This window comes from Tursiops truncatus, chromosome 9, assembly GCF_011762595.2.
Source record: "Tursiops truncatus isolate mTurTru1 chromosome 9, mTurTru1.mat.Y, whole genome shotgun sequence".
NCBI classification, from domain to species: Eukaryota; Metazoa; Chordata; class Mammalia; order Artiodactyla; family Delphinidae; genus Tursiops; species Tursiops truncatus.
This window is the reverse complement of record NC_047042.1, coordinates 76,357,516-76,370,196: the sequence shown is the minus strand read 5'-3', so window position 1 is coordinate 76,370,196 and position 12,681 is coordinate 76,357,516. Positions and strand designations below refer to the sequence as shown.

Here is a 12,681-nt window from a genome sequence, read left to right as displayed (position 1 = left end):
ACCCAGGAGTCTCCTGTCTTCTGCCAGCTCCCATGAAACTGTGGCAGGCAGACTTGTGAGCTTGGAAGTAGGTGAAATCTCAGACTCCTCACAGTTTTTGACAGAAACATAAAACTGTAGTGATAATCAGTCATATGTAGAGAGAAAATATTGAAAGGCCTGTTGATGGACTTTTCAAATCTAGGATCATCCAGTTACCATTTTGGAGGTACATAATACATATATATTGTAATATGCTTCAATCTTCAAATAAAATTATACACACACATAGACATACCTGTAGCTACACTTTATTTTTTAAATTAAATCTGTGAAATGGGTCTCACTCTACTCACTATATAGATTAAAAAACAAAAACAAAAACCAACAAACCCCAAATTTAACTCACACAGCTAATAGGCGGTGGAGCTAAAAATCTATGGTTTCAAAATTTGTGTTTTGCCTGTCTTTAAATGAAACACAGCTCAAAACAGTATGGGCCACTTAGGCTTTAAATAAAATGGCTAAAGTATATAGTATTATGTTTAGTTTTACTATCTTTTTAATAACACCTTACTTTTTAAAATAACTTTAGTACCGGCATGATGCTATCTAATCTGTATTCAATATTAAATATTCAGCATTCACAACAAATAACGTGTTTTTTAATCTTGTGAATACTGATTTTATAGTGTATACTGTATATTCATAGCCAGAGTCTCTAACATAAGCTATTGTTTATAAAGCTTATATCAGAAAACAATGTTGTAGACATATTGCTTCAAAGCTACACATCTAAGAAAATTATCTTCAGCTACAGAAAGATAACATTACAGGAGAAATAATTCGATTAAAAAGGCTGTATATTCCATGAAATTACCTTGTTAGTCACAGAGATAAATAGAAAATTACAAACTAGGCAGAGTGGGGAAAGGACTACATGTGTCTGGAACTTACAGATGTTCTTGAGAAAAAAAAATGTTTAAAGGAAAAAGACAGAAAAAAAACTTTTTAACTTTATGGAAGCAAAATATAAACTTAGGTAAGAGTTGTTTGGGGAATTTTTTTAAACTGGTAATCCATTTCTGGCTACAAACAGATTTTCATTATTATGATTCTATTCTGCTAACTCCAGTGCTAATCAATCATTTTGAAATGTAAACAGCAAGAAAGAAAAACATACTTTAAAAGTATGTTAATTCTGGTCAAAACATAAACAAATGTTTTTCAAATTGCCTTAATTAAAGGATTTCTAGATACTTATTAATAATGCATTAATGGGAATATTTTACTTGCTTCTCACGAAAACTTTACTTATTTTTTTTATAAAATAAAAAGCTATCCAGCTAAAGTGTACAAAAACAAAACAAAGAGATTAGGGAGTCAGATACACCTGTCATATAAAATGATAACTGCAGAACCAGGTTTATACAGCTATTATTTATTTTAAACAAGTATCTTAAATTGAAAGATTAATTGCTGATTTATATTTATTTTATTTTAATCCTTGGTAAATGACAATAGAAGACTGTAGTCTTTATAATGGGATATGCCAATGTGGTTAATGTTTGATGTAGAAGCAGAAACCCCATGGAAAAGCTGATGGGTTAAGATACCAATTTTCTGATTCAACTCAGACACAAATTAATTTTTAAAAACATAATTTAAATTATGTGGATTTAAATTTTAATTATATAGTGCAATACTTTCTAGGGGCATAACTATTAAACATTAAGTGGGTTTTAAACTAGAAATGTGAGGAACTCTTTCACTGATGGGTTTTCAAGTAGGCTATAATTTCATCTATGAAGACTCATATGCCATCTGATGTGTTTTTTACACTCTGGGATTCTACGAGGAAGTGAGATGGTAATTTTTGTCCCAAATTTCTAAAGTTGTCAAGACAAATTGAGAGCACTTCAGAAAGAAGAAACAAAATTGTTAAGATCAGAATCACTTAACATAAAGAAATACATTTTTTTAAAACCTCAAGTTTTGTATAATTAAGAAGTACTATAATAATTGTTTTAAATATGAAGCAGCAATTATTTTGAAAATAAATACATAGGAAGAAAAGGAATATTCATCTAGAAAGTTAGAAGGCAAATCTAAAAGAAAGAATATCAGTGTTTTGTGTTATTCCTTATTATCAAGGTCCTCCCATTGGCAAAACCTTGTGGATTCTGGAAGATTGGTGATAGTGGAATTGATAAACAAAGGAGTTTAGTATGCTGATCTGAGAGCTCCTTAGTCGGTGTCTGCTGAGGAATCCTATATATCTCACAGGTTTATGCATAAGGAGGCAAATGAAAGATTACCTGGAAATCTTCTAATTAGTTGACATAATCCTTCCCTTCTGCAAAGCTGATGTTGTATTTCTGGTAATATGTTTACCTGAAAGGAATAAAAACGATTCTAGTGAGTTAGGCATTCTCTGCTAAAGCAAAGAAAATACAAACAGCCTACAGGGTACAGATGTGAAGCACTGTCTACACCACCCACCTCCTACTTTCAAATCTCTGTAAGTCAACATTAAAATCCAAAATAATAGAGTGGTTTATTTGATAACATAAAATAAAAACGTACCCTTAGAAATCTTCAAAATATTGGGGAATACTTGTTAAAACCTTGATATATTTCAAAGCCATGAAATTTGCTAGAAAAAAATTTATGTCATTATGGCAAGTAGAGTAACACTACTAACTTGATAGTTGCACATTTTGCTTTGGCAAAAAATAGTACTAAACATTCCTCAAAGTCAACTACACGCCCAAGTTCCAAAGGCCCTCAATGATTTGAATCACGGACATCTAGTGGTAATTCAATGCTAAACCTGTTAGCATTTATAGTTTTCACTTCATACTGAAGGGTATTTACTGCTTTCGAGTATAAAACCCAGTCACCACAAAACTATATTTTAACAAAAATTTGTTCTTAGAAAGCTTCATAAATATTGTCATAAACTCAAACACATCTTTTAATTTTTAAAGAAAAGATACAAGCAAGCTTAAATTCCCTCCTCTTCTGAATTGACAGATTAGCTATTCTCAGCTAAATCCCCCAAATAATGCCAAACATGGTAACGCCTCGTTAAAACCAACAGAAAGAGTCAGTGTAAATCAGCTTGAAAATCAGATTCATTTTTGAGCAATTATTGATTACTTTCAAATTAATTCACTCTACCCTAAAAACGTATTAGAGTTTCTTTACTGTGGCCGGCTGGCCTGACTGGATAAAAAGAACTCAGCTGCAGCTGGAGAAAAGAGAGGGAACCAGAGACTACAGTGGGCTGTAGTCCCACTTCTGGCATGTAACAAAATCAGAACCTTGAGCCCGTCACTTTACTTCTTTTCATTTTCTCCATTTGTAAAATAGAGCCTTGGGTCTCTAAATACCACTTCCGCTCTAAGCTTTGATCAATTCAATAATTCAGTCATAAGCTGTAGTTTTTAAAAAAGGATTCATTTAAAGTGCTTTGAAACAGTTCATCGTTTAAAAGTTCTCTAACCCTTGCAATTTTGTTAACTCTATCCGTTTATTCAGCAAACTGTAAACTTCAGCCCAGGTCATGCATAAATAAAGCCCAGGCTTCAGCAGAATCCGCTCTTGTGAATATGAGAATTGAGAAAAGTGTATAGTACACTTTAGATTTTAGGGATGTCTACATCTCTCAAATTCAAAAGTGATCAATTTTAGAGTCGAAATGTAGGAAAAGAAGAAGGGCTTTCATAAAGTCCTGAAGTTTTCAGTTCAGCCTAAGACAGGCTGGAGGGAGGGACAGATGCATGACTGCAAAGGTCTGGGGAACCCATCCTAGAGGCTTGGGGGTTTTGCTGTTATTGTTAACACACAAAGAACCTTTCTAAATTAGATTGTGAAAAGGTTTAAAAGTCAATAAACTTGAACCATTTTCCTCCACTTAAGGAAAAAAATCACTCAGTTGCTATTGACTAAACAGAAGCTTTAACGATAGAAGGGCCAAGAAAAAGCAGCAGCATTAGGTAAGTAGTAGTGAAGGCTGTGTATGGACACAGGTCCTATTGAAAACCTTCTCCCACTTCTTGAAGGGCTCAGAGTAAATGTGCCGGCCTTGCAGATGTTTAGAGCATCCCTTTTATGCCGTCCTGACCTCTACAAACTGAAAGGACTAGCACAGCCCTGGTTAAATGGATAACAGTAACTGAACTAACGGGCCAGAAGAATGTGTGTAAATGCTGCAAAGACAGAGTACAGCTTGCACAGATTTCAGATACAAGGGTAGTTGTTGTGTCATATCAGAGATGACTTTTCACATGAGACCTTGGGTCACAACGATGAACTGACTCAGGGTCAACAAAGCATTTGCTTCAAAAAACCAGAGTCAAGCCAAAGGAAGCAACTGCTCTCACTTTCCCATCCCCTACCCAATAACCTCTTCCACTGCTCTTTCCTCCAAAGTACATCTTTGGAATTCACAGAGTAGAAGAAGATGACCCGACCATGGTGACACGTGACACTGGAAATATCGTCTCTGTTCTACTCTGGAACTGAGCACCAAGCTAAGCAGTTAAACTAAATAACTTGGCACAAAAAAATAAACACATACAAGGCTATGGGTCCTACAGCTGTGCTAAATCAACTTTATTACACATATTAACTTTCTTAATTAACTTTTTAATTGTTAAACCTAATAATGTTCTTCAATATCCTAGTGCTTTTTATTATTTTTATGTACATCATAAAATATATAAGATTTGCATCATTATCAAGTGGAACATAAAGAAGTTGTCACTGGGATTAGCTGACTTCTATACGATGAGCTCCTCCAGCTTAATACTGCAATAATTATTTTTAATAGAATTTAAGTTCACAGCAAAATTGAACAGAAGGTACAGCGATTTCCCATATACCCACTCCCCCCGACCCACACACAGCCTCCCCCATTATCAACATCTCCCCCAGAGTGGTACATCTGTTACAACTGATGAAGCTACACTGACACATCATTACCACCCCAACAGTCATTTTTAATATATACCGATTTTGTACTGGGTTTGAATGCTTTATATGTATGTGTGTGTGTGTGTGTGTGTGTGTGTGTGTGCGCGCGCGCGCGCGCGTGCAAGTGTGCGCATGTATATTTTATATAGACAGCTGTTTTTCTTGGCACAGAAGCTTCTGTATCTTTGAAAGGATTAGAATGCATATAAAAAAATGATAATGACATTTGGGCCCTAGGATATTTCTGAGATCAAACTGGGAGAAAGGAAATGTGCATTTAAAAATATTTCAATCCTACTCTGTGGTAATCTAAATTGTTTTCATTACATACTGTCGGAAGCAAAAGTAAAAAAAAAAATCATTCTTATTTTGAGACATATTTCATTAATAAGAGCAACAGTATGATGTTAATTATAAACATTCAGCAAGTATTTATAACTCAAAAAAACTAAAACTACAGTAATACCATTAACTCATTAAGGAAAGTAGACATGTGAGATAAGCTATTTATATAAAGTGTAAGAAAGCACCCAGGGAAAAAAATTCTTTTTGGTCACTCATGAACATTGCGAGTGACACACATGTCACATTGTATCTTAGGAAACTGTCCTTTTTCTTCATTAGATCTGTACAGATGTTCATATCTTTTATCAAAAATCAGACCTTCTCTGAAAGCTGTTCAGTGTCATCCATAATGAAGAGAATTAATGGCAAGAAGGGAACCAGCTAATCAAAGAAAAAAGTCTTATTATCATCCATGTCTCTCCCAGGTAATTATCACTCCATCACGGTCACCTGAAAATGTCCTAGCACACTGTAAAATAAGAGCCATTTCAGTAGTTCTCAGTGCTCCAAGTACTAAAAACAGCATCCCAGATTCAGGGACTGCTAATCCTCCACACATTCAGAACTAGAAACGAATTTCTCTGCTCCTGAAATACCAGGACCTGTTAGAGGTGAGACAGAGCCCCACTTACTAAACTTAGTGTCACCCCAAATAGTGGACCTTGCTTCACTTTCAGCATCACACAGACCAATACAGTTTTAAATTCCTGTTACTTTCCTCCTGGCTAGAGAGACTCCTGGTCATTCATCATCTATAACAGACCTTAAGATCATTTTCATTAAGCACTTAAATTCCAAAGCTCTGAAGAGGTGAGTAATCCTCATCTGAGCAGGTGCCCTTTCTTTGTTCATTCTAAGGTCATTAACAATCCTAACACGTACCCAACAAATCTGAAGCAACTTCTGTTTTGAATATTTATGTTTACATAAATAAGTCACGGTTCACAAAACTTCAAATTATTCATGCTCCAAAGTGACAGTTATCTAAATGTATCATTTAGAATTTGTGTATTCTTTAAGAATATTCATTAGAATAGATTTTAAGTGCAGCAGCTAAATATTTATTTAGAAAGGCTCTATAGTGATATGGTTAAGAACACAGAATTTAAAGTCAGACTTCCAGAGTTTGAATCCTAGATGCTTCATTTATTAGCTAGGAGGACTTAAGTAATTTTCTTAATCTCTCTGTGCTTCAGTCTCTTCATATGTAAAGAACGTATATAAACAAATATGTAAGCACTTAGAATTGTTCTCAGGAGGAGGCCTTGGCAAGAGATTGGAAGGTAGGAGTAGAGAATCTTCCTGGCTTCCTCTCTGCAGGGCTATGATTTGGCAATGGCTACGTTCCCCTATGTTTATAGCTCCTTTCCACAGATCCCTCTTTCTTGGCTCCGGCTCTTATTTGGTTTTGCTATACAATTCCTTCTGTTGTACACACCCTTCTTCAGACCAAGGGTGGTAAAACCTTATGATGTTGCTGGTCCCTGGGTGCCTCTAATCTTTTTTGTTTCTCTTATCCTGCCAAAAGCTCTGTAAATAGCTCTTTCATTAGTTTCTCTTCAGTTAAATCCTTTGGAGTATGGCATTTGTTTCCTGCTGGGAGGTTGACTGATACACACAGCAAATATTGTCGACTTTATCCTGTAGCTGATGGGAAGCCATGCAAGATTTTAAGCACAGGAGTAACCAGGTTAATTCAGCATTTTCTATTTTTCACTCTGATAACTGAGAGCCCGATGGATTTCAGGAGCAAAACACTTGCTTCAGAAAAATCAGTGAGGAGGATTCAGCAATTGTCCTGGTTATACATGGTGCCTGTCTGACCAGGATAAAGGTAGTAAGAATGGAGAGTAGGTAAGATATTTGAGAACTATTTAGAAGTTAAATTCCTTAGTATTCATGATTGATAGAATGCAGATGACAAGAGAGAGGAAGGGCTCAAAGGTGAAGGCCAGATTTCTATCTTAGGAAGCGACAGAGTGGTTAATCACGCTCGTGACCAGCAGAGCAATTCTGCAGAGCTTCTGAATGCAAGCACAGAAGTGAGTTTACCAGGGAAAATAATGAATTCATTTTCTCTACATTGAGTCTGAGGTCCTATGTGACATCTAAGTGGAGATGCTCAGTGGGTAGTAACACACGCAAGCCTGAAGCATGGGAAACTGCTTTGAACTTTAGACGTAGATTTGGGAGTCATCAATTACAAATGGTAGGTGAAACGTTAGGGGTGGTGCTGGGGAACAGAGGCATTTAAAGAACGGACAGAGAAAAGGTGGCTCTGAAGGACACAGAAAGGATGGCCAAAGATGTACAAGAAGAAGCGAAAGAATGTGCTCAGTCTAAAGGTCAAGGAAGGAAAGAGTTAGAAGGAAGAAGGAGTGATCACAACTGTCAATTGCAGAAATATCAAATAATCACAGTAGCTACTATAGTACTCTTTTACCACTGAAAAATAGCTATTGGCTTTGACACTTTTCTCACAGATTTGTTAAAGTTACCAAAAACAGAGCATATGCAAATTTTCCAGCACAGTCACTAGCACATTGTAGGCATCTGATAATTTTTAGTTAATTTTTCTAGAAGCATTTATAAAAGTTTACACACGATAGTAGATATAGGATGTCAATTTTAAAAGTTAACAAAAACTATATATATTTGTTATAATTCTGGATATCAATTTAAGTTTGAAAAGTCAAAATAGGGATCTAGTAAATAAAATTTTTACTACTTTGGATGAACAGGTGGCCAGGGTAAGCAACACTCCATGGGCTATGTATTTCAAGGTCAAGTTTTGGGTCCCACTAGCTAAAACTGGATCCTTATTGGCAGCAGCCGAAGTTGAAGGGGATCTTATCAAACCCAAATGGTGAAAATTTATGGTAAAGTGTATAAGGCATGGCCATTGAAACTTTCTCCAAAGATTCAACAGTTCCAGTTTTTCAATACTTTTTTTTTTTTTCAACATTATGGACCAGGAAGTACTGGTGTTAATGTTCATAGATCTGATAAAACCTGTGCACATTTTGAAAAAGAATGTTTACCTTTTGATGCAAACCTAACTGGCACATGTCTTCCTTGGATATGCAAGGTTTTCCACCAGCTTTCCCAGAAGACAGGCAAACGAGCAGATCCCAAGAGCCCAAATCACCTAATAGCAAAAGAGTATGGAAAAACAAACAATTTCTTATCAGATTTTTAAAGGCACCATTTACTTCTTCAGATTAAAGAATGTAATTATTTAAATCCTAAAACACAAGTAACAATGATTCTGAATATACTTAAAAGCATATATTCAAAGTAACTAAAATTCACCTTTTCTAATTAAGCAGAAATAACACTTTAATATTGTATCCTAGGGAAAATCCAATTATCTTAAGTTATATCATAAAATTCCTTTAAAAGACTAAAATTAGAATGTTTCAAATCACTAATTTTATAAATTTATAAAATCTTAATTGGAGATTTGGAGGAAAGAAAATTATAAAGTCTTTTAAGAGATGAGAGAGTTATAACGATATGAAGTCAAAACATCGAACATTTTGTTCTGGGCCTCCGTATTACCATTATTTTCATAGATCTTGAAAACCAAAAACGCTCTTAAGGGGCTTCCCTGGTGGTGCAGTGGTTAAGAATCCGCCTGCCAATGCAGAGGACATGGGTTCGAGCCCTGGTCTGGGAAGATCCCACATGCCGTGGAGCAACCAAGCCCGTGCGCCACGACTACTGAGCCTGTGCTCTACAGCCCATGCTCCGCAACAAGAGAAGCCACTGCAATGAGAAGCCTGCCCACCACAACGAAGAGTAGCCTCCACTCGCCGCAACTAGAGAAAAGCCCGCACGCAGCAACGAAGACCCAACGCAGCCAAAAATAAATAACTTAAATAAATAAATTTAAAAAATGCTCTTATAAGTTTTCTTACAAAGAAAAAGTTATGTTAGGTAGAAAATAAAATTTAATTAAAAATTTAAGATAGGTTTAGTCTAAAAGGAATTTGTGTTCTAGTTATAGACAGAGTTGACTCTAAAATACAGAGTATAACACAGACTAAAGAAATGATATTTCATCTATTTCACCAAGAACAAAGTTCTTTGTCAATAAATCATAGTTACTTGCCAAAATAATCTCAGCAGAGTACATTCTTGCATAAGTAATTGAATACTTAAAAATTAACATTTATGTGGCTATATATGGGTTTATTTTCCCTTACTTTTTTTTTTGTTTTTTGCGGTACGCGGGCCTCTCACTGTTGTGGCCTCTCCCGTTGCGGACCACAGGCTCCGGACGCGCAGGCTCAGCGGCCATGGCTCACGGGCCCAGCCGCTCTGAGGCATGTGGGATCTTCTCGGACCGGGGCACGAACCCGTGTCCCCTGCATCGGCAGGCGGACTCTTAACCACTGAGCCACCAAGGAAGCCCCCTTATTCTTTTTGATCTATTTACATAAATTTGTATCAGCTTACCTTGCATATAACTGATGCTTTAGAAATATTTGTTAAATGCATGAATGAATAACTAGCTAATGATAGGGTAGTAAACACATTACTTCAGAAACAATATAGAAATATCTATCTCAAGAAAAAAAAAAAACAGAAAAAGAACACTAAGTAATATATAAAAGAATTGGTACTACCTGGGAAACGATTCCATTTTGGATGGAAATCCGGTTTAGAAAATGAAGCAATTGCTGTACACATGGCATCTTTTGTTGATCAATACTAAGATAAATGTTCCTTCAAGTAACTATTTATGCCAGACCTCACAAGTCAGTTACTGCGTTATTAGTGGCTTCAAAAAGCTAGAAAATATCCAATGCCTCCAAATTCTATCTTTTAAAAATTTCCTAGAATTTCTCACTTGAGAGCATAATGCTTTCAAAGAAGAATTATACAGGAAAAAAAAAGTTGATGAGGAAGAATATCTATGACAATTAGGAATGAAATTTTACTCTGCACTAATCAAGTCCTTTTCCATTTGACAAGTCCTGTGCTGTCTAAGCTATTGGTCCCTCTATAGTTGTCCTGTTGCTGGAAGGGAAACCTCTCTGCCAAACAAAAGGATCCAGACAACTGAACTCAAGTTAACTGAGCTCTTGTCCTAGAGCTTCTCTGTTTGCTTGATGTATCTCAAGATGCTGGAAGATAGCAAATAGTTCAAAAGAACAAGGAGAAATGATGTTGTTGATTGGGAGTTGGGAGAGAACTCATCCAGGTAATAGCCATCAGGCCTTAGGTGTCAAGGGTCTACCCTGTCCCATGCACTCTCACTTTGAAGGAAACTACAAGCAGATTCCAATGGCCAAAACCTAATACTCTATGATGATTCCAATACTTTATTTTAAATGTGCACCTGGCATTTTCAGCCAAAACCTTTGATATGGATTCAAAAGGGAAAACACAGAGACTATTTTCATTTGATATTACTTCTAGACCAGGAAACACTAAAGCCCTAGAGGAAACTTCCTGTTATAATATACACAACTAAATATTTGAAGAAGATAAGAATATGCAGAGAAAGAGGAATTTCATATTATGGACTGCATTGTTTGGGAGTTAAAAAACAGTATGTTTTATATTCCTCTAAGTCTGAAGCATGCCCCCCTTCACTACCCAAGGCATGCACACAATTTCTAGAATTGATAGAAAGAAATACATATTTAAGCCATAAATGTTTGAAACTGGAGACACATTTAAATAATTCAAAGTATTCAGTTTATTAAGAACCTCCTCTGAGCTGAACACTGTACTAGAAATATGAAAGTAAATAGCAAAACAAAAGGGCAGACAGTCACTGCCCTTAGCAGCTATAAGGAATCTAAACATCAAAAAGAATTTAGGCTAACTTATAAAGCATCACACAATTTCTTGATATTCATAAGGTTACCCCTCATCTCTCAAAAATATTTAATTAATATTTTAAGTGAAAAGTTAATATTTCAAAAATACCATAGAGCACATCAATTTCCTCTTAAAATGAAGTAAAGTATAACCAAAAATTTTCAGCGATCTCTTCATATCCTTCTTGCCTAATTCTTGCTACCACGGTCTGAAAAAAATGCTGATTGTTTCCACTCAAAATTCCTACTGTTACCCTTGCTGAATTCCACATCAAACTTCCAAATCTCTATTTCCTAGTTCAATTTTCTAGTTAAAGTAGACCTTTTCAATTTCTCTTCATTTCTATCTAGAAATCTACTCCCTTGCCTGATTCCCACAGCCCTTTTTTAAAGAAAACAGCTTTATTTGTTTTATGAGTGGTGCTATGAATTCAAGCTTGGTTTAAAAACCTCCCAAAACCACACTGAAATCTAGAAACTGGGCAGAGAGCAAAGCATACTCACTAGTGAAGTAAATAACATTCGGAAGTCAACCTTGGAGCATCTGGGATACAAATTTGTTCCTCAACAAGATTACAAATTACTATTTACTGTGAAGCTTTGGGGCCACGCTCAACAACCTAGAAGCATGAGTGTTTAGTGGAAAATGCGTACAGCAGAGACTGCAGACTGCGGGCACACAGGGGGTGTAATGCCCACATATAGGGTGCATTTGGTCTGCACAGTGTTTGTTTTGTTTTTGTTTTTAATTTTAAGCGTTTGTCAAAACGCAAATGTTAGCACAATTCACATAAAAATCCAGATTTCAGCTTTCATTTGAAAACTTAGAAGTTTTGGGTTCATATCCTACAAGGCAGCCACTGACAGCTGAGGCCAGCTTCCCACATTTTCTGTAGTTTACCTTAGTGGCCCGACCTGGCCCAAACTCTGCCTGGGCTCTGCCTTTAGTAGCAGCAAACAGTCCTTAGAACTGGTATAAAACACTGGTTTGTCAGTTTTCCATGAATTGTTCATTCAGCAAGTTGGTGTTCCATGCTTTAGCTCTCAATGAATTAGGCTTGTTCATTAGGTAAATTGGTTTTGTTGAGATGACTATAGGCAGTTGATATTTGCTCAGTTGGTCTTTAAAGGATGTCTGAACATACCCTTTGCTTTCCATCTTTGGCCGTGCTCTTTCGCACGGCTGAATAAGGTCACTTCAACTCCAAAGACATTTGGTTGGCCATGTTAAAGTTGGCAAGGACTGAAGTGTGGCCTCTTCGAGTCGTTCTTTCTCTAACAAGCCTGGAAAAAACCGATTGGCCTGTAGCCATCTTTTTCCCTTATGTCTTTTTGGTTGGATTGCTAAAGTGGACCAGGTCCCACTCCTAGGTGGACCTGCCTTCATTTCTTTCTTGTTCACACTCTCTCTTTGAACTCTTTCCACATTCAGTCTGTCTCAGGGCTGTTGCCACAGTTATACGTGGCCCAGGACAGGCTCTTTCTAGGCACCGAGGCAAACATTTTTGGTGTTGGTCTTACTTGATGTGTTTCTTCTGTCCCC

The 12,681-nt window shown here is 36.3% G+C and overlaps 1 protein-coding gene across 3 annotated transcripts in view; it reads right to left on the bottom strand.

The window, feature by feature from the left end:
* CPED1 (cadherin like and PC-esterase domain containing 1) overlaps positions 1-12,681 on the bottom strand; it is a 303,604-nt gene that overhangs the window by 227,387 nt on the left and 63,536 nt on the right. For all 3 annotated transcript variants that reach the window (XR_012334048.1, XM_019924796.3, XM_073809873.1), the window contains exons 3-4: positions 8,346-8,452; positions 2,298-2,373 (exon numbers count right to left, since the gene is read on the bottom strand). Coding sequence is in view for 2 of the 3 variants with exons in the window: in XM_019924796.3 (XP_019780355.2) it covers positions 2,298-2,373; positions 8,346-8,452 (183 nt within the window). In the remaining variant the exon portion in view is untranslated. The remainder of the gene's footprint in view (positions 1-2,297; positions 2,374-8,345; positions 8,453-12,681) is intronic.